Source organism: Epinephelus lanceolatus, chromosome 19 (genome assembly GCF_041903045.1).
Source record: "Epinephelus lanceolatus isolate andai-2023 chromosome 19, ASM4190304v1, whole genome shotgun sequence".
Taxonomy (NCBI): Eukaryota; Metazoa; Chordata; class Actinopteri; order Perciformes; family Serranidae; genus Epinephelus; species Epinephelus lanceolatus.
The window spans coordinates 37,928,832-37,951,423 of record NC_135752.1 but is presented as its reverse complement, the minus strand read 5'-3'; the positions used below and the strand labels follow the sequence as shown (position 1 = coordinate 37,951,423).

At 37.9% G+C, this 22,592-nt stretch overlaps 2 protein-coding genes across 2 annotated transcripts; one reads left to right on the top strand and one right to left on the bottom strand.

Annotated features, from left to right (window-relative positions):
- The first annotated feature begins 911 nt into the window (after positions 1–911).
- Positions 912–8,245, top strand: enoph1 (enolase-phosphatase 1). The gene is made up of 6 exons (XM_033646230.2): positions 912–1,256; positions 2,722–2,823; positions 3,831–4,033; positions 5,205–5,337; positions 5,433–5,556; positions 7,313–8,245. Exons 1-6 carry the CDS (start codon positions 1,173–1,175, stop codon positions 7,450–7,452), a joined length of 786 nt encoding a protein of 261 aa, XP_033502121.1. The 5' UTR covers positions 912–1,172; the 3' UTR covers positions 7,453–8,245.
- A 2,045-nt stretch (positions 8,246–10,290) lies between these two features.
- On the bottom strand, positions 10,291–18,007 carry tmem150c (transmembrane protein 150C). The gene is made up of 8 exons (XM_033646201.2): positions 17,747–18,007; positions 17,392–17,480; positions 13,883–13,936; positions 13,758–13,793; positions 13,600–13,667; positions 13,391–13,518; positions 13,142–13,319; positions 10,291–10,737 (listed from the first exon to the last, which is right to left on the bottom strand). The coding sequence occupies exons 2-8, from the start codon at positions 17,463–17,465 to the stop codon at positions 10,562–10,564; spliced, it is 714 nt and encodes a 237-aa protein (XP_033502092.2). The 5' UTR covers positions 17,466–17,480; positions 17,747–18,007; the 3' UTR covers positions 10,291–10,561.
- Positions 18,008–22,592: the final 4,585 nt, after the last annotated feature.

The following is a 22,592-nucleotide window of genomic DNA, read 5'->3' as shown; positions in this document are numbered from 1 at the left end:
ATACATATTTGTATTTTGTTGTGTTTGTCTGTTTATTTTACTCCTCGTTTTGGTATTATAATCTGTGAAATGTTTCTTGTACGTTATCTTGTAAAGGCAGTATGGGTGGGGATAAAAATTAAAATGTCATTTTTCTTTGTCAGTTGCTGGTATGCCCTTTTTCTTCCATAAAATATGTTAAATAAAATAAATAACACTCTTTCAAAGCCAGAAACCAGAGAGATGAGTGTCAAACTTGTGATGTTGTAGCATAAAAGGTCTGTAGCTGTTCCATACACACTGTGAATGGAACACAGATTTTTATGGCCCCACAGCACATTTGTTTTCTTTTTTATACCCAAAATGACTTTTATTCTATTGCAGTTCTCAGTTGTGTAACAGAAAATGTACCCATATATATAACCAGAACATTCCCCTAGGTGCTTCCACTGTCATCTAGGCTATAACATCTTTCTCAGTCCGCTGTTTGTGGAGCAGCTCCACATTTTATACCCTATGACATCACAAATTTGAGTTTTAGCACTTTAGTTTTTGGATTTTGGAGAGAGCAGTGATTTTTATGCAAGTTTTTGGACTGTCTTAGATGAAAGGAATTACATGTATGAATTTTTTAAATGGGTGAAGTTCCCCTTTAAGTGACAGGTTTATGGTTCCCAACATGAAATACAACATACCCACTGAAGGATTCATATTTTTTATTTCATTTTTTATTGCATTATTATTATTATTATTATTATTATTATTATTTTTACAATAAAAATTATCATTATTATTATTTTATTTTGCTTTATTAAACATACTTTATTATATGAATGCTCTCAGTAATGCTCAAGCGGTTAGTAATGAGCAGCTTCCGGTCTGATTCTTCTTCGCCTCTAGTCTTTCCGGCAGACTCCCGCTCAGCAGCGCCCCCTCTGCGCAGCGGCCTGAACTGACAGCTGTGTGAAAACATGTGTGCTCACTGCTCCCTCAGTCAGTGTTAGCTGCGAGCTGATGGCAGAGCACAGTCAGTGACCAACAGCTAACCAGGTGCTACATCCCTCAACGCGTTGGATAACCTTTGACCTGCTTCACCTGTCCCGGGGTCAGTTAGTCGGAGAACCAGCGAGGAGCGCGAGCGTTAACACTGTGGCGGTGCTGCTAATTATAAGCTAACGTCAGCTAACTCAAAAATGGCCACTGTTTCAATTCCTGCTGGGACCAGTGCACTCTTGCTGGATATCGAAGGAACAACAACACCCATCACATTTGTAAAGGTGAGTTATATTACACAGATGTGCTTTTAATGCATATTTATTTAATAACATTTCATTTAATCATGTAGCGCTCAGCAACGGCTCATGCTAACAGATGACTGTCAGCAGTAGCAGCCCAGCTAAACCAGCTTAGCTTAACGGTGTTGGACCATTGTGGACTCACAGCTGTCAAACCTCTGTTTAACTCAACTTTTCCTTCTCTGATTGTATACTTTATTCATTTTTCTCTTTTTATTTGCTTTACACAAGTGCGTCGTTTAATACTTAATGAGTTCAGCTGGCTAACTGTCATAATATTGAGTCACTGCCTGATAATAACAGACCATATGCTACTTTTATTTCACATCGGAGTGTATGGAGATTAAATTGTCTCAATATTATTTGTTATTTGTTAATGTGTGATCTGTACATTTAAAACTACTTCCACAACTACAGAAAATGTGTAAACGTATAAAACAATTTTACAAATACAAAACAAATCCCAAATCTGATTAAAACAGACCATATGCTCATTTTATATCACAGTTGTATGGAGATTAATTTGTCTCAGTATTTGTGTGAACAGTTCGTCAACCTGTGTGTTAATGTGTATTCTCTCAATGTAAAACAACTTCCACAAATACAAAAAAATTGTAAACTCACAAAACTATTTTGCAAATATAAAACTAATCTCCAAATACACAAATAAATTAAAAAAATTAAACAAAAAGATTATGTGTGTAAAATGCAAATGACAAATAAAAAATTAATTCACAAAAAATCAATTGTAAATGTCTGGAAGATATTCACAAATGATTTCCATTCTTTGTAAATAGTTAAAATATATTCTCAGATATTTTTTATTTGTGGAATCTGTATTTACAGATCTGTTGTAAATTTGCCAAAAAAGCTTTTTGACTTCACAATTTTATTTTTGTATTTGTGGAAGGTTATTTTACATTTAAAAATTTACAGATTAACACATGGATTGTTGAACTATTCACACAAACAATACTGAGATCAAATCTATCTCCATGTAGTCGTTGTTAAAAGTTAAAAGATTCATGTCAATATCACAATTATAATTACAACTGTGCATTTCTGATTTTTATGAGAGCTCCAACTCTTTATTTTAATAATATGGAAGCACTTCAAATGCAAACATGGACAACTCAGGTTAGCCAAAATCTGACGTTCTTTGTTAAGTAATTAAACCAAAATTTAATGGAGATAATTCTATAAAAAAAAATTATCTTTGTAATCATAATGCTACAGCTCTTAGAAGTCATCAGATGACGTCACTCTAACCAGATGTTCATTCATTCCATATGGCATGAAAGCAGTATAACATAAGTATGAATACATAAGAAAGTAATGAGTGTTCAACCTTGAGATTTATAAATAAATATGATCCAGTATATTTGTGTCTGATGTTTTTTTTTCCTCTCTGCTAACACGCCTAATGACTCCACTCTGTGTTTTCCAGGATATCTTATTTCCGTACATCAGGGAGCATCTTGAGGAGTACCTGTCCAATCACTGGGAGGAAGACGAGTGCAAACAAGATGTTCATCTCCTAAAGAAACAGGTAACGGAGTCACAAGCCTTGTTAGATTTAATCACATTTAAGAACAAATCTCTTCCAATAATCCAACAATATCTTACTATTATCAGCTATCAGGAGGGGAAACTTTGGCCCTTGATGTTCCTGTCAGTGTTTAAGAGCTGCAAGTATTGATCAGTTTTTAGTGGAGGGAATCACCAGAGGCCCCATGATACAATGTTATTGTAATTTTAAACGTTTTGGGATATGCTGGGGATTGCAGTAACACATATTGTGATTTATTTACCTATTTTTAACTGCTGATTATGACCTCAAAGGAAAATTTCATCATCTGTTTTATCTAATAAGATAAAGTTCACTTTTTATTGCAGTAAAATGTATCTAAGAAAGCTGTTGATTTTATTTTTCTAACAGACTTCCAAGAGTTTAATTTGCATTTGCAATCCTAGTAATTTATCGTATCAATGCAATATTGGCACGCAAAATTATGCGGGATCGATTTTAGTCCCTCACCCCATTAGTTTTATTGTCGATTAACCTGTCAGTCATTTTATTGAAAGACCATTTAATCATTTAGTCCATGAAATGTCAGAAATATGCTATATATAGTTTCCTAAGATTCAAGTTGACATATTGATATTGGTTATTTTGTCCAACCAGCAGTCCAAAACACAAATATATTTGTTTTAGTATCATAAGATGAAGAAAACCAGCAAATATTCACATTTGAGAAAGGTCAATATTGGTATTTTCACTTGAAAAAAAGAATAAATTGATTATTGAAGTAGTTGCAGATTAATTTTCTGTCGACCAACGACTTGTTTCAGTATTGTTACGTTGTTTAATTGCTTTTGATTTGCACAGATGATGGATTTGAATGATACATCTCAGCACTACAAAAGAGCCGGACTTATTTTCTCGATTAAATAAAGTTGATACAAAACAAAGCAAAAAAGCATGTTGTGTTCCAGATACCCAAAGATCTGATTTGATGCTCCCTCAATAAAAAAAAAACCTGACTGTCGCTGCAGATTGAAGAGGACATGAGACAGAACCGGTCGGGCCCTGTCCACGCCGTGGACCAGACGGTTCACACGGACGAGGAGAAGGCCATTAGGGAAGTGGTGGATAATGTGCTGTGGCAGATGGCTGCAGACAGGAAGTCGACAGCACTCAAACAGCTCCAGGGTCACATGTGGAGGTCAGCATATGCTTCTGGGAGAATCAAAGGCGAGTAAGTACACTGACCATTTTCCTCACTTCAAAATTCAGACCTGTGTGCAGATGCTGACTCAGACTTTAGTGATGACGTGGCACGGTTTCCAGAAACGGAACTTGAATACTGTTTGTACCTAAACACTTATCGACCAGACAGAAAATTAATCAGCATTTATTCTGTTTTTATGTGTTCCAGTTTGTCAAAATTTACTGCTTTTATTTTCTTATGTGACAGTAAACATTTACAGTTTTGGACTCTAAGCCCGACAGTACATGTAGTTTTAAGACATCACCTTGTTCTATAATTACAATTTTTGGGCATCCTATGGACCACACGATGAATTCATGAATGAAATGAAGACAATTACATTCATCGATACTGAAAACAATTTTAGTTTGCAGCCTTTTAGACAATAAGTAAAAATAAAATACTTTAATAATGTAATTCTAATAAATTTGGGGTCACGGGGCGTCAGTGGCTTAGTGGTAGAGCAGGCGCCCCATGTACAAGGCTGTTGCCGCAGCGGCCCGGGTTTGACTCCAGCCTGTGGCCCTTTGCTGCATGTCACTCCCTCTCTCTCTCTCCCCCTTTCACACTTGGCTCTCCTGTCCATTAAAGGCAAAATGCCCCAAAAAATACCTTAAAAAAAAAAAAAAATTAAAAATTTGGGGTCACAGCCCCACGTAAACAATAATTTAAATAAAACCTTTATTATTCCTGAGCGGGGAAACTTAGTTGTCGCAGCAGCACAGAGAAAGAAATGAATAGAAAAAGCCTGGAAAGTAACAGAAATAAATAATAAGTGTTTATAACTAAAATAAGAATTAAGAAAATGCAAACTATACAAAAGCAACTGTGTAATAATAATAATAATGTTTGTACTTATTTTTATTTGATCATTAATAGTTATTTTATGTGTAATGTTCTCATTTGTCACAAGACAAAACTAGACTGATGTGTCAATATTTAAAGTATTATAATTATATATTAATCGGTGTTGAAGTATATCATAATTTCTTTGCAATCCCTTCTGAGATCCTGAAAATAGAAAACATCTGTAAACCATGCCAGAATTCTTAAAGTTTTGATTTCTGAGGTGATTGTGGGACCTGAAAACTGCATCAACGAGCTTTATGAACGTAAAGAAATAATATTTATCTTCTGATCTTGGTTTGCTTGTTAACAGGGTCTACCAGGATGTAATCCCATCCATCAAGAGATGGAGAGAACAGGGACTCAAAGTGTTCATTTACTCCTCTGGAAGTGTGGAGGCACAGAAACTGCTGTTTGGATACTCTGTGGAAGGAGATGTTTTAGATGTGAGTCCAGTCGCCGCTCTCATTGTACGTTGTGTTTTTCTATTAGTTTAAAGCAACTGTAAACTAATAAGACGTTCTTTTAATATTGATTCCAGTTATTAGACGGTCACTTTGACACCAGTATAGGAGCTAAAGTGGACAGCAAAAGCTACGAGAGGATTGCTGAGAGGATCGGCTGTCAACCGGAGGAAATCACATTCCTGACCGACGTCACTCGAGGTAAATATGTTAGCAGTAATGTGTTTAAGGCCGTCTTGTATTGGACACACTGAAATAAAACAAAGGATGTGCTCCTTCTATAATATAATATGATTTAATGGGCTGATCTGAAATCAGGTTTTTATGATTGAGGACTTGTATTATGTGTCGTCATATTTCCATGAGCCTCAGCTGTTCTTTGTGTTGGGTGTTAGTATCATGTAGCATTTAGCTCAAAGCAAACCTCCCAAAGCTGCTCGTCTCCTTAAAGGCGCCCTGTGGAGTTTTTATGTAAACAAATGTAAACAAACAAAATTTCTGTCTACGTGTTTACATTCAGTGTTCAGTCAGCAGAACTTGTGTGTCTCCCTGAGGTCAGGCAAACATGGTGAATGCACTTCCTCCCCTGTTAAACATTTGCAAAGCTGCTTTTTCTAACAGTTTAAAACCTGTGTTGTTTACAGACTGTTTACAGACTGAGGCTACATCCACACAAATACAAATTTGTTTTAAAATGAATACGTTCTGCTACGTTTACACCCAGCGTCCACACCTAAAACTGAGGCTTTTGTAACTGCTGCTGATCCTGTTCAAGTTTAAAAAATCTTGGGATTGCATTTTAGGTTTTTGTTTTATTTTATTTTTTTAAATGATGATGCAGATGCGCACAAACACTTACTGAATGGGTCTTATCAGTCACAACACGTCCCTGATTCGTCACAATCTATCAGGTGACACTTTTGTAGAAGAAAACAAAGGACATCAGACTGACTACCAGAGCTTAATTCAACACGGATAACAAATTACAGGTGTTGCTGACCTTGTTGTTGCTATTGTTGTTCTCCCTCTGTAGTATTTCTGCAAAAACAATCTGCTTCCTGTTTACACCTGGATGGTCATGTGATATGTATTTACAGGCCTTAGTATGGACGGAGATACTTTCTGAAACGATGCTCAAACGCTTGTGTAGACGGAGACTTGAAAACAATGTTTTAAAATGAAAATGTATCGGCGTGGACGTAGTCTTACAGTCTTCTTGGTTCCAGCCCTTGTTGGCGCAACAGGGAACATACACATGCCGCAATTTTTTTGCCCTCAGATTCATTGTTTTCAATCTAGACGCGCACTGAAATGCCAGAGTGACACCAGAGTGGCATGCACGTGTTCCCAAGTGCCTGTTTTTCAGGGTGGAACAGCTGCAGATAAACTGTATTTACAGATCTGTTGTAAAGATAAACTAAGTTCAGCTCTTGGAACGCAGCAGTGTGCACCGCATATCATGTGACGAGGGCCAACCAATCACAGCTGACCAATATCTTTCCCTTCCTCTCTAAATATCAGTCTTTGGTAGATATGGAGAAGAAGTTGATCATTTTAGTGCAGAGCTGCTAGAGCTTTACATCTGTCTCACAGACACAGAAATAGCGCCTGGAAGTAGATCAGCTCTGCTCTCAGGATTTCAGTTAAATAGGCTACGATACAGAGCTTGTTCAGCACCGTACACCCTCTTAAAGCTGGCACAGAAAAAGCACAAGAGTAGCACCCATCGCCTGACCTCTCATTTCCCAGGCTGTTAAAGATGCAGCATGTGTACGGTCCCTTAGTGCCACCTGTTGATCAGTGGAACAGTGTGAAACCATGTGCATTATAACAACAAAAAATAAAGTGAAAGTTTGATGGGAACAGCATGCCACAAATAAATCTTAATACATTTCACTTTGCTTTGAGGCTGTGTTAATGTGGCTTCATATATTCACTCATACATTTGTCGTTGCAGAGGCTAAAGCAGCTGAAGAAGCCGGGGTGAACGTGGTGGTGGTGGTCAGGCCTGGAAACATGGAGCTGACGGATGACGAGAGGGCCCACTACAGCCTCGTCACATCCTTTAGCCAACTTGAACTGACGGGACGTGCTTAACGCAGAGCGTGGAGGACGGCAGGGAGAACTTCTGATTTCATACTGACCTGTTCCTTCTCTTCTTTGCCCTCCCAGCCCCCCCTCACCTCCCTCCTTTTTACAACTCTTAATGTTTTTGTTTGTTCCACGTTGACAGTTCAAGAGGTGTAGGAGATGCTGCTGGGGCTGCAGTCGGCCACCAGAGGGCCACTGAGGTCCCAGCCTGTAAGCAGTCGGTCTGTCAGGTCTGTCAGGATGCCTTCACGTGTATGGAATCAGATTTACGGAGCGCTACACGATCATCACTCTCACTGGACCATTTGATCGACCGGGAACAGAAAAGCTGTAGATAAAACAGAAGCAACAAGCCTGAAGGAAACTCCACACGTGACCTGTGAAGTTACTTTTTACCTTTTAGAGGAACCGAATCTCCAATGCTAAAACTTTCCAACTGTATGTGTCGTATTTGTAAACATGTTCCATCCATGTGCCGTTTCCTCCCTCTACACGTACACGCGTGACGCAGAAGTTTTATCCAGTGGTTGAACCGTTTAACGTTGTAATGTTTTAGAAAGTAGACCTACAGTATAGTGGTGCTGCTGACAGGAAGTTCTCATTTCAAACTTTGTCTTAAGTAGTCCCCCTCAGCAGGTGAATGGTGTCTATTTAAATGTGCCATCCTCGTAGCGTTGGTGTTGGAAAGTTACCATAGGAATTGCCAAATTGATTATTTATGTGTGTGAAACATAATTGGTATTATTCAGGAAATGATCATCTAAAAACTGCTTCCAATAAATGCCTTGTCTCACACTGACGTCTGTCTTCTCCCTCAGTACAATGTTCATGTTTGACTGTCTAAAAATACTTTGTGTTCCTGTATTAAAGCTTCAGACTGTAAATCTAAAACAGTGAGAGGGTCCAAATTATCCCTCGTGGTGTTGAGCCTCACAGGTACTAGTGTAGGGTTTATGTGTCAAACCTTTAAAGGAAAACTTTGACATTTTGGGAGAGGCGTATTTGCTGTCTTGCCAAGAGTTAGATCAGGGGTCAGCAACCTTTACAAAATCCATCTGGAGACGCAAAACACATTTGATTCTCATGGCAACACTGCGTATTGAGTCTGAATTAACCTATCGACATTAAAAATAGGTCTAAATGAGCATTCAAAAGTGTGTTTTACCACAAGATGGCTCCTCTGCAGTGGGCTATTTATGATTATTTGGTACTTTAGCTTTGCAGCGCTGGCGGTAAAAGCAAACAAATCCGTCCACTCTTTATTAAATTATGTATTTTCCAACTTGTCTAACTCTTCCCTTTAAAGGCCTTCACACGCCAGGGGTGCTTTTTTGTGCAATAAATTTGTATGTCAGTATATTTTTGTCAAACTATTTTTGGACGACTGTTCTCACACAGATGAGCAAATATCATGCAGCAAAAAGAGCTGTCATTTTTCTTCCAAACAAGGTCGGTTTCTCTGAGCTTTTGCACTGCAAATAAAGGCATCAACTTATCACAGTGTGCAAAAAGGAAACCACGTCACAATTTCACAACAATGGTGCCCCTGCTGCAGCTGTCACACATTGCAACTGTCATCAGCATTGCTGCCGTTATGAATAGATGTGATGCGAGCAAGCGTTTTTTTTTGTGTCATTTATTCGTCACTACCCTGGTGTGTAGAGACCTTAAAATTTAGGAGTTTCTTTAAAGAATTTCCACTGGAAATAAAGGCTTTCTGTTTTATTTTGTAACACAAAAGTCGAGATAAAAGTACAATGACTTCTTCATGTCATTCTTAATGTAATTCTTAACACTGAATCTGTTAAAGCCTAAACATGACGGACATCTAAAAGCACCGCACTCAGCCTTAAAGGTCCAGTGTGCAGGATTTAGAGGGATATATATGCAGACATGGAAAACAAAAAGTACGTTTTCTTTAGTTTATAATCACCTGAAAATAAGAATCATTGTGTTTTTGTTAGCTTAGAATGATCCAGTTACATCTACACAGGGAGCAGGTCCTTGTTTATGGAGATCACCATGTTGCACCGCCATGTTTCTACAGTAGCCCAGAACGGACGAACCAAACACTTGGTGCTTCTCAAAGAAAAGGAAGGATCGGCCGAAGTTCGAGGAGGCTACGTCATTGAATCCCGTCAATGTCAAGGATCCTTTGAATTCTATCGAGGGCAGAGTCCTTCCTTCAGAGAATCTTCAAGGGTGCATGTGTGTATCCTCAGCAGGCATGAAGTACCCACAATTCTTTGCTTGTGATTTGCCAGAATTTAAGGCAAGGCCTCTTCAGTGACGCACACCTGGGCTTTTGCTAGCCTGTTCCAATGTGAGGAGTAATGCCCAGCCTCTGTAGGACCTGACATGGAAGGACCCGTCCTACAAAGGAAGCATCTTTGACTTTGAGAAGCACTGCCTGGCTCTAGATAGGACATTTGTGTTTTCACGAGCGTAGTTAGCAGCCGATCTGCGACGAGCAGTGAAGGAAAAACATATTTTCTTGACATGGAACTGTTTTATTGAGAGTTTTTACCGGTTTAAATCCCCTGTCTATTTGTTTGGAGAGGAAGAGACCCAATCTGCAATACTCACCACTAGACGCTCCTTAATCCCCCTAAATCTGACACACTGTTCCTTAAATAATACAGTATTAACTGCACAGTTTAATGACCCCCAGAAGCAGGACTAGCTGTTCCCCGCTTTCAAGTCTTTATGCTCAGCAACAGCTGGATTCAGCTTCATCACTCCAAAATCAGTGTTCAAGTTACTGTGAATAATCCACCATAAAATCACTCTAGATAGTTTTCACCCTCAATACTAAAAGATGCAAAAATCAGAGGACTAAAAAGGCATTTTTTTAAATATATTTTTACTGATACTGATCTCACATAATCCTCCAAAAAAGCAGTGTTGAAAGTGTTTAAATGAATTCACTAATAAAACATCCTTGCATACAAAGATAACTGATCAATGAAGATATGTCCTTCTGAATGCCTGTAACAATAAAACATGGACACAGGAAGCTGGCATCATGTGTAACTGATGATAACAGCACCTGAGGGTGTTTAAACATCAGACAGTCTAATGTCCCTACAGCTGGTCCGGCTGGTACCGGGATGCTTCAGAGAGTGTCTAACTGGCTCACCAGACGCCTGGAGCCATCTGTGCACGTGATTTCAAAGTGGCTGTGACGAAACTCGATAGCGAAGGTGCCGAGGAAGGCGAGGAAGAGCATGACCAGCGCCCACTGGCTCTGAGCTGCTGGCATGTAGAGGCGCAGACCCAACAGGGAGAAGTCTGCAGCAGAAGAGTTAAGGATGCAAGTGAGGGATAAGAGTGTTTGGACACAGAACATGGCAACCTGTCAACTCATGCTCTGCTGTCACAACCTGCATGTGGTTTAATAGAAATACATTTTTATAAACTGTAGGATTTGCAGTTTGCTAAAGATAAATAGTTTTGTAGTTTCACTGTAGAATACTTAAGTATGTAATCCCATTGAAGTCAATATTAATTTTTAAACTATTTGTTTTAAGTCTGTTGCTTCTTTTTTGAATGTGAAGTTTTAATGCTGTATGTTAAAACCTTGCTGTTGAGTTTTTAGTCTGTTTGTCTTTAATGTAAAACTTTTTATGCTCTTGTCTTGGTCAGGACTTCTTTGTAAAAGAGATTTTGAATCTGGGAATATTCCTGGTAAAATAAAGGCTAAATAAAAAATAGAAAATGGAGGAAATAAAAGTCCCCCTAAAAAAAAGTCCTCACTTTTAAAAAATCTATTTATTTATTGAACTATATTGACTAATTTATATAATTGTTTACATTTATATTTAGCTTTATTGTCTTGTTTATTTATTTCAGGATTTATAGAGTCAGAAATTAACCAGCTAAATTAACTTGGTTAAAGTGTACAATAATAATTGCACAAAAAAGAGCCAGCAGCCTGTTAGCTTAACTTAGCTTAGCATGAAGACTGGAAACAGCTGAAAACAGCTAGCCTGCCTGTCTTATAAAGTAATAAAATCCACCTCTAAAGATCACTCATTAACACATTTCATCTCATTTGTTTAATCTGTACAGAAACTGTAAAACAATTGATTTTGTACAGAGCCAGCCTGGCTGCTTTTCTGTTTACAGTCTTAGTAAAGTAAGACTATAAACACAAGCTAACTGTTAAGCTAACCATCAAGCTAACTGTTAAGCTAACTATTAAGCTAACCCGATGCTAAGTGTAGCTTCATATTTTATGGTACAGGCATGAGAGTGGTATCTTTAAGAGTACAGAAAACTATTGAACTCTTCCTTTCTGTCCTTTTTAAAAGATTTTTTTTTTTAAATACAAATGTCAAACATTTAACAACTCCAGGATTTGCTGCCTTAAATATTTTTCGGGTTTTTGATTGTTGGTCAGATCAAACAATTTATCAAAGATCTTGGACTTTAACTGGAGAAAATCTATTTTTTTTAATTAAAGGATCAACTGCACGCTTCTTTGCCACCTGGCAACCCTTTTTAACTTTGCAGTAAATATGTAAGCTGAAAAATTGTAATGAAACATGTAACACTCTCCTTCTTATGTCACACAATTAAATTGTCGTCCGTTTTTTAATTAATTTTTTTTATTTATTGATTTTATTATTTTATTTCATTTATTTATTTATTTTAAATCTCTCTATATTTGTATACTCTTTTTATTTCTTTTTTATATTTATGGATATATATATATATATTTTAAATTCTTTTTAATGAATTAATTTATTTTTTGTTTTTATCTTTTATTTTCTTTCGCTGGCGTGGCTTTCTCTGTTTGTCTCGGGTTGGTGGGTGGGTGGGGTTGATTACTGTCATTGTTTGTTCTATGTTTGTTTGTAGATGCTTTGTGCATCTTATTGAATTATCAATAAAAATACCTTCTTTAAAAAAGATCTTGGACTTTGTGAAATTGTAACAGATTTTTTTATTTATTTTTTAATTTTTTTTTTTTTTTTTTTTTTTTTTTACCAATTTCTGATATAAATAAACCAAACCAACCCAGTCTCACTCTGAAGTCGTCGAAAGCCGGTGCTTGGGAAGTGACTTGCGGCATCAGACACTGAAAAAAAAAAAGCCGTCCTTTAATGTCGACATGATACTCTGCCAGTACTCGTTATAGTTTAATGGTGCTCAGCGGTGTCAGGGGGAAGCATGGCAAGACAAGAACGAAAGCTAAGGCATCAAAAGTCAGAGTTGGGCGGTTAGGAGTGGTGGTGGATAGGTCCAGCAAACACTGACTTTCACCCGGAAAAGCGGTTTTCAAGTCCTGTAAGATCCTAAAGCCAAATCCTGTTCTTTTTTCCTAAACCCAACCATGTGCGCTGGTTGTTTGAGGGGAAAAAAAACAACGTAAATTTGCGGTGTTGTACTGACGTAGTGCTTTTATTTTGAAAGATACTTCATGTAAATGTTAAATTTCCTGTGAAAACAGAAGTGTATTTTGAAAGAAGACAATGCATGTAACAGGCTGACGTTGACACAGTGTCCCAGAATGTCTGTGAACGTATGTGGACATGGAAAGTCCATGACCAATATGTGATGAGGTCGGAGTGAGAATGTGTCGACCAAACAACTAAAATGATCATCAGTAAAATGTACCAGAAAACTCCACAGGGCCCCTTTCAATTCACAATGTTCCTTCCTCTGTGAAGCTGGTATGAGTAAAGGATACAGAGTACCACGCAGACGGTGATGAACCCAGACAACAGGAAGCGGACGACGGCGGCCTTCTTCCCCTCATTGTGTAGATTAACTCTCAGAGTGATGTAAGACTGCATCCAGCAGAACGCAGCTCCCAGTCCAAAGGTCACGAACGTGCCAAAGTTATGGATCATCTCCTCAGTGAACACCTGAAACCAACATCAATCAGTTAACCCTGATCAGCTGCTGAACACGTGCGTCTGTCAGTAGTGCACGTTACCTGGAAGTTTCCTACGAGCGTCATCCCAAAGCAGGCGACACAGAACGCCACCAGACAGCCGACGTTCAGCCACTGTTTGTCCATCTTGTTTTTCACCTGGAGGTATCTGAGGACGGCCAAAATGAACCCTGCAACACAGAGGAAGATTAATAAACTGTAATTTGACGTGTGGCACAAACCTGTGTGAACGTGATCAACACGGCTCGCACCTACGAACGCAGATAAGTTCATGACCTCGCTGAAGATGCAGCTGGCTGGTGGGAAGTTCCCCGCAATGCTGAAAGAGAAAACATTTGTGTTTGCAGCTCTGGAATGAATCATGTTATAGCTATGCTTTTATTGTGAAAAGGAAATGATGGGTGTGTACCTGATGAAGGGGGGATACTGGGATCCATTTCCTCTCCTAAAATCAAATAAAAGTAACTTTAATCCAAAGATAAAGGAGATAAAAAGAGTCATTGTTTGATGGAGTTAATATTGTTTAATTCTTACTTGTATTTAGCACCCAGGGGAACAATCCTCCCTTCACTGAGAGCCACAAAGTATCTGATAAATGCATCAAACACAGGAGAAAATAACATAATATTAGAGATGAACAGAGTTATAATACACTGTAGTGTCACCTGGTACAGGTGTGTGTGTGAGACAGACATACACAGATTATCAAAATGGATCCCTGGACACAGGCGTGTAACAAGCTCCCTCATCCCCTCTACACTGGAACAACATGACACGTCTTTTTGAGTCTCTTTAAAGATGTTTTTGTATCTTTGCAGTTATTTTAAGTAGTTGTTTTGCCTCTTCATAGTGTTCTGGTAGTCTCCTTGTAATCTTTTAGGTGTCTTGGTGGTTGTTTTGTGTGTCTTCATAGACATTTTTGTGTCTTTGTAGTTGTACTGTGAAGTCATTTTGTGTCTTTGCAGTCTTCTGAGCCTTGTGGAAGTATTTTTGTAATCGGTGAGGTGTCTTTGTTGTTTTTTGTCTCTGTCATTTTACATCTTTTTAAAAATCATTTTCATCTATTTATTGTCATTTGTGTGTCTCTAGGTACTTTTGTATCTCTTATAATCATTTCTGTGTCTTTGAAGTTATGTGTATTGTTTTACCTCCTCTTGTCATCTTTTAAGTCTCTGTGTAATCATTTGCTTCTTCATTTTTGTGTCTTTGTGTCTGAGTAGTTTTTTAACCTCCTCTTGTAGTCTTTTGAGTCTTGTGGTATAGCCTCCTTGTAATCTTTTAGGTGTCTTTGTGGGGGGTTTGTGTCTCTTTATTGACGTTGAAGTTGTTTTGTGTGTTATTGTAGTGATTTTGTGTCTCTACAGTCGTTTTGAGTCTCACCTTTGTAGTTGTTTCCATCTTTTTGTAGTAGTTTTGTGTCTTTGAAGTTGTTTTGTGTCTTAGTGATCATTTTACCTATTTATCCTTGTAGTCTTTTGAGTCTCGTGGTAGACTTTTTGTAATTGTGTCTCCTTGTAGTTGTTTTGTGTCTCCTTGTAGTTGTCTTGTGGTAGCTTTTGTATCTTTTTTGTGCCTTCCTGGTTGTTTTGTGTCTCCTTGTAGTTGACTTGTGGTAGCTTTTGTATCTTTTTTTGTGTCTTCCTGGTTGTTTTGTGTCTCCTTGTTGTTGTTGTTTTGTGTCTCCTTGTAGTTGACTTGTGGTAGCTTTTGTATCTTTTTTGTTTCTTCCTGGTTGTTTTGTGTCTCCTTGTAGTTGTTTTGTGTCTCCTTGTAGTTGACTTGTGGTAGCTTTTGTATCTTTTTTTGTGCCTTCCTGGTTGTTTTGTGTCTCCTTGTAGTTGTTTTGTGTCTCCTTGTAGTTGACTTGTGGTAGCTTTTGTATCTTTTTTGTTTCTTCCTGGTTGTTTTGTGTCTCCTTGTAGTTGTTGTTTTGTGTCTCCTTGTAGTTGTTTTGTGTCTCCTTGTAGTTGTCTTGTGGTAGCTTTTGTATCTCTTTTGTTTCTTCCTGGTTGTTTTGTGTCTCCTTGTAGTTGTTTTGTGTCTCCTTGTAGTTGTCTTGTGGTAGCTTTTGTATCTCTTTTGTTTCTTCCTGGTTGTTTTGTGTCTCCTTGTAGTTGACTTGTGGTAGCTTTTGTATCTTTTTTGTGCCTTCCTGGTTGTTTTGTGTCTCCTTGTAGTTGTTTTGTGTCTCCTTGTAGTTGACTTGTGGTAGCTTTTGTATCTTTTTTGTTTCTTTCTGGTTGTTTTGTGTCTCCTTGTAGTTGTTTTGTGTCTCCTTGTAGTTGACTTGTGGTAGCTTTTGTATCTTTTTTGTTTCTTCCTGGTTGTTTTGTGTCTCCTTGTAGTTGACTTGTGGTAGCTTTTGTATCTTGTTTTGTGTCTCTTTATAGATGTTTTCGTGTACAGGAAATTGTTTTGTGTGTTTCCGTGGTAAATTTGTGTCTGTTTTAAGTCTTTTTGTGTCTTAATTTCATTGTTGTTTTGCATCTTTTTGTAGTGGTTTTGTGTCTTTGAAGTTGTTTTGTGTCGTTTTACCTCCTCTTGTGGTCTTTTAAGTCTCTTTGTAATCATTTTGCATCTCTTGATAATCATTTGCTTCTTTTTACAGTCATTTTTGTGCCTTTGTAGTTGTTTTGTGTCTCTTTATGGACGTTTTTGTATCTTTGTAGTAATTTTGTGCGTTTTTAGTCATTTTGTGTTTTAAGTGTGTCTTTGTAGCTATTTTATATGTCTGAGTAGTTTTTTTCCCCTCCTTTTCTTTTGAGTCTCACAACAGCGTTTTTGTAATTGTTTGTGTCTCTTTCTAGTTGTTTGCTGTCTCCTTATGGATGATTTGTGTCTCTATAGTTATTTTGTGTCTTGGTAGTCGTTTTATGTGTCTGAGTGGATGTTTTGCCCCCTTTTGTTGTCTTCTTAGTTTTGTGGTAGTCTTTTTGTAAACGTTTCGTGTCTCTTTATGGACATTTTTGTATCTTTGAGTCCTTGCTGGGGTTTCTGTGGTAGTTTTGTGTCTTTACAGTAGTTTTCTTGTCTTTTTGTCATTTAGTGTGACTTTGTTGTTACTTTTTTCTCTTTCCGTAGTCTTTTGAGACTCTTTAAATTTAATTTTGATCTTTTTTTATTATTATTTTCATCTATTTATAGTCATCAGTGTGTTTTTAAGATACATTTGTGTGTCTCTTAGTCGTTTTGAAGTTGTTTTGTGTATCTTTTGCTTCTTTTAACAATCATTTTTGTGTCTTCTTAGTCATTTTGTGTCTCCTAGTAGTTGATTTACCTCCTTTTGTTGTCTTTTGAGTGTCTTTATTGTAATTGTACGTCTTTTTGAAATCGTTTGTCTTTTTATTTGATCTATATAGTAATTTGTGTCTCTTTGTAGTTGTTTTGCAACTTTTAAAAATCATTTTGCATTTATCGCCTGCTCTTCATAGTTGTTTTACTATTCCCTGTAACTAACTCCAAGTCGCTTCTTGCTTTAAAAATGCACCTTACATAACCACTTAGTCATTGTGTTGCTCAGTACTTCCCCAATCCATGCATTTTTGCATAAACAAAAACAAACTTCATATCCTGCATACACTCATGCATGTTTCTAGGAAGTACTGAGCCTATGACTGGATAAATAAGACTTGGGTTGTACTGCAGTTGTGCAAGAGTTTGTAAATGGAATTTTTGATAAAATTTTGCTGTTGTTAATGTGGGACCCAAATTAGTTAGTTAATCATTTACATGGAGACATACAAGAATAACAGGTAACAGGTTCTTCAGGTAACACGGCATGACCCATTGATTTACAAATAGCCATTCTGTGGGTGAAGTATTCTTTTAACTTCAGTATTTAGTTGACACTGCTTGACTCATGTCTAAACCTTCCTGCCACAGCAGGTCCTCACTGACACTCCTCTGCACAGAGATTAAACTTAATCCTTCAGCACACTGTACAAAATATCACAAAGAAACCTTGAGACGTGGCTTCTTCTTCCTTAAATTATAATTATTATAAATTCTGCTGTAAATGTGGCGCTATAATTAACAGAACTTACACCACCCAGAGTCCAGCAGCAGTGAAGGCGGAGTAAAGTGGAGGCAGCAGAGCCCACAGGCTGCAGCTCCACATCTTGACTCAGTCTGTCTGGAAGACATTAATTTATAATATCATAATGTGGTGTGGGAGACATTTACATTACACACAGGCTGCAGCTCCCCTGCTTCATTCAGTGCTACTGTAGTTTCTGTATTTAATAATTAATGCATGAAAATAAAACTCAGTGACAGGACAGGAAGTGAGCAGCAGAACACTTCTACATGTAAACAGTAAAGATAATAAACAGGTTCTTCCTGTTGGTTTGTAAACAAAAGGTAACTGCTGTAAACTGTTGATGAAACTGCCGAACTTACCTGTCCGTCCCCGGGGGGGTGATCCGTCACCGGTCCGACCGCCGCTCTGCTCCGCTCAGCTCCGGGGCTGCAGGGCTGCGGGGCTCCAAGTGAGCGTGAAGGTTACGTTACAGTACGTTACACTGCAGCCTACATTAACTTCCACATTATCTGTGTTTATAGCGGGTAATTACTGTCGGTTACAGCTCTGACACACAGTGATAAGAGTGTGATAGTGTCTTCGTGTCATCACACAGCAGGTATGAGTCAGATTAACTTTGACAGGAGAGCGTTTCCGATTTTAGCGCCAGTCGTTTCAAAATAAAAGCGCCGAAACGTAAATCAATAGATAAAGAAATAGGATACAGTACCCTAATCATAGACTGTTTAAAAATAATTTAAATTTAAAAAAAACAAACAATAAAATAAAAAAGAATAAAATAAACTTAAATAAAAATTAAATTAAATTAAAAATAAAATAAAAATTCTTTTTTAAATATAAATAAATAAATAACTTAATTGAATTAACTTAATTGAATTAAATCAAAAATCAGATTTAAATTAAATTAAATTAAATTAAATATAAATCCTTATGTAAAACACACAGGGGCGGTAGAAGTACTCAGATCTTTTATCTAAATAAAAGTGGCTGTAATATACTATGAAAATACTCACAGTAAAAGTACTACATTCAAATTCTTACTTTGAGTCAGTGCAGTGAAGTTACTTTTAAAATGTAATAGGTTACAGATTACTAGTTACCCTGTTAAAAATATAATGAGCAATATAACTTTTTTAATTGCTTTACTGAAGTAATGTAACTTATTAAATTATTTTTTATTTTTATTACTTTCCTAATAAATGTTTTAAACTGGGCAATAAAACATATATACAGTGATGGAAAAAAGTTTTCTGACACCCCATGCATTTGTGAAATATTGCATTAAGAATCACTCTTAGGTCTTCAAGTGCAATTTCTTTTAGTACAGTCACAGCCAAAATACTAAATAAATCCTAAAAAAGCCATTAAAAACTTAAAATTGATTGGTTCCATAAAAATACATACATACAAATTTTGAGTATTGGGTCATTTTGGTACCAGTGATGAAGGTCGTTCTTTTTATTAAAAGACACAATTTTTGTTACCAAGCTTCGTGTCTACATAAAGCCAGCACATTTGAAAGTTCTTCAGACACAAAAATGGCTAAAACAAGGAACCTAACGCAGGAAACACACCTGAAGATAAAGATTCTCAGCCAGGAAGGGTACAGCTGCCGCCAGATAGCCAGGAAGTGCAGATGCAGTCCTTCAGCAGTTGGATACACGCTGCAGAAATACAGACGAACCAACAGTTTGGAAGACAAACCAAGATCTGGGCGTCCAAGGGTTTCTTCAGCAAGAAGTGACCGCATCCTGATCCGCATGTGCAGGCAAAACCGCCGAATGACATCACAGGAGCTTCAGCAGCAGTGGTCAAACCAAACTGGTGTCCAGTGTTCTACCCGCACTGTACGTGGCCGACTTTTAGATCATGGCTTAAGGTCCTACAAGGCTGTCAAGAAGCCCCTGATCAATGAGAGACAGAGGTTAGCCCGGCGTCGTTGGGCCCAGGCACACAAGAACTGGACAGCCAGGAATTGGAAGAAGATTTTGTGGTCAGATGAGTCCAGTTTCCAGCTTTATCTTCCTCCTACTAATGTGAGGGTACGCAGAAGGCCAGGCGTAGCATTATCTCCAGCATGTACAGTACCTACTGTCAAGCATGGTGGAGGCAGTATCATGGTTTGGGGATGCATGAGTGCTGCTGGTGTTGGTCATCTCACTGTCTGTGATGGCACATTGAACTCTACCAAGTATTGTACCATTCTCAAAACCCACATGCTCCCTTCTGCGCGTGCACTGTTCCGTCGAGGTAAAAACTGGATGTTTCAACAAGATAATGCCCCTTGCCACACATCCAAGGCCAGTAGAACTTGGCTGCAGGAGCACAGTATCCAGGTCTTAGAGTGGCCAGCTCAATCCCCGGACATGAGCCCCATTGAAAATCTGTGGTGGATTATCAAAAGGTCTGTTTCAAAGCATAAACCAAAGAATTTAGAAGAATGAAAAGCAGTAGTTCAAGAAGAATGGGACAAGATTACCCCTCAACAGTGTGAAAGGCTCGTGGGGAACATGCCAGCCAGGATTAGAGCTCTACTACGTGCCAATGGCAGGACTACTAAATATTAATTTGATGATGTGATGGTTTATTTATTTTTTGTTCAGTTTTGAACACATTCTCTGTTATTTGTTGACTTTGATACCGACAATGTTGAGAACTGACATATTGAAACTGTCAAGAAATTAGTTTTGTTAGTTTTTCTTGTAAACAATAAACAAAAAAATATAATTTGTATTTGTTTGTATCTGTCTAATGCAGCCACACCTTTTGAAACACAAAAAAGATTTTTCCACAAATATTTCATGATAATATTTGAGATTGTGTAAAATTTTAAGGGTGTCCGAAAACTTTTTTCCACCACTGTATAAACTAAATCCACTGAAAAAAAGATATTCAAATGTAACCAATTTGTAATCATCAACATTTATATACACGACTCCCATGATGGCCAGGTGGGTCAACGACTCACGTGTGACCTTAACGGCTCTGTAAGGGTTCCCACCCACACAGAGTTTAAAGCCTGCGACTCCGCACCAGTCAGTTAGAACTGAAGAAGCTTCTTGGATGAGAGGTGAACGTCTTCAAGAAACTCAAGCAAGTCCAGTTGCCTACGATATAGCACTTACGATAACCATGACGTGGATGACTGAGAGTCTTCACCGAAATCTCAAGCCTCCTAAGAGTTTTTCACCTTTGGAGCTCTCTTACGGGCTCAGATGATCTGCGAATAACTCTCATCTTTACCAGGATCTAGTCTTAATGTTAAGGAGAAATTCTGATTATTTTCGGGATTATTGTCTTTATTAGATGGGAAAGCTTTAGCGTGAAATGGGGAGAGAAAGGGGATGACATGCAGCAAAGGGCTGGAGTTGGAATCTAACCAACAGCCAGTGCATAAGGACATGGCCTTTGTACCACTCTACTAGGTGAAAAAATTCTCTACCCTGAGAAATTCATCCCGAGAAAGTGTCATAAGTTCAGGAACTGTTCTTGGAATTTTGTCACTCGAAGCAACTCATTATACTAGTAAGCTTAGTGACCACAGGCTCAGGTGTAAGCTTTGTAGACAGCACCTAAAATCAAAATGACGTGACATCAAACTGTAAATAAATACTATTTATTGAAAATATTGCATGTAGTCAATCTTAAACAAAGACTTGTTTTCCTTTATTAACAACATAAACTGAGGTTGACCGCTCAGACTACAGCCCTCATTGTAGTTGGAATGAAAATCAAGTACAAGTCTCCTTCCAGTTTCCTTCTGAGGTCTGATTAATCAGCTGATAATTACCTCCGATGCCATTAAAGACGACTTAGCGTTGAAGCATGCATACTTTAAAATTCCATTAAAAGCAGTTGCTTTTTTAAAAAAAAAAAAAAAAAAAAAGTCCATTGCACTCTGCTGAGCCTCATGATTACACTGAAACAAAAAGAATAAAAAACTGAAATAAAACATTAAAACGTCCTCAACAAAATGGGATTGCATTGCTTTGCATTGACGTATCCCACACACTGACAATATCTTGGTCCAATGTGTTTTTATGTAGTGACACCAGTGGTGAAAGTAAGCCAGTGAAAGCACAAAGAGGGGATAAGGGTACAAACAAAAGTCTTATTAGGTACGTTTTTAAAAAGGTTTAATGTTGCTGTAAAGGAGCAGTGTGGACGATTTAGGGGGATTTAGTGACATCTAGTGGTGAGGATTGTAGATAGCAACCAGATGAAATTTCTTCTAGTTTGAGTTCCTTCCTGCAGCACTCTTTGTTCAGGAGGTTTTTACCAGGAGCCGAATCATCTACAGAGGTCTCTTCCTCTCCAAAACAAACTGATGAAGTCATTCTAACTAGTCAAAAAACTGAATAAAGCAGTTAAACGTTACAAATCAATGTTTCTACTCCAACATTTAGCTTGTCAGAGACTCGCTGCTAGCCTAGCACCCGCTAAGGAGTGCTCACTTTTGTCACCGATAACTTAAGATCCTGACGTTCAAGAGTTTTTTACTGGGAGCTGAATTATCTGCAGAGGTCTCTTCCTCTCTGAAACAAACTGACTTAACTGTTCTACTCCAACATTTAGCTTGTCAGAGACACGCTGCTAGCCTAGCAGGTGCTAATGAGTGCTCACTTTTTTTCTCTGACCACTAAAGATCCAGACATTCTGGAGGTTTTAACCAGGAGCCGAATCATCCACAGAGGTCTCTTCCTCTCTGAAACAAACGGACCCTGTGATTTAAAGCGGTAAAAACACTTAATTAAAGACGTTTCATGTTGAAAAATCAATGTTTTTCTGACGCTCTCATCGCTAAGAGGCTGCTAACTACAGTGGCCGATGCAAAAACGCAAACGTCCCTATCTAGAGCCAGAGTTTGCTTTGTCCGTCCTGGGACACTGTAAAAACATGGCGATCTCCGTAGACAAGGACCTGCTAGCTATGTACATATGAACGTCTCATTCTAAGGTAACAAAAACACGACGACTCTTATTTCGAGGTGATTACACACCAAGGAAAACATACTTATTATATTATATTCCATTGCTGCCAATATATCCCCCTAAATCCGACACACTGGGCCTTCAAATACGAACAAAAGTCATATTAGCTTAATTTTAAAATAGCATCAGTTTTGCTTGAAATGCTTGTGAGTGATTACTGGTTTAAGTCAGTCTAATGCCCTGTTGTTTAACTCGTCTGTCTTCTCTAACCTGC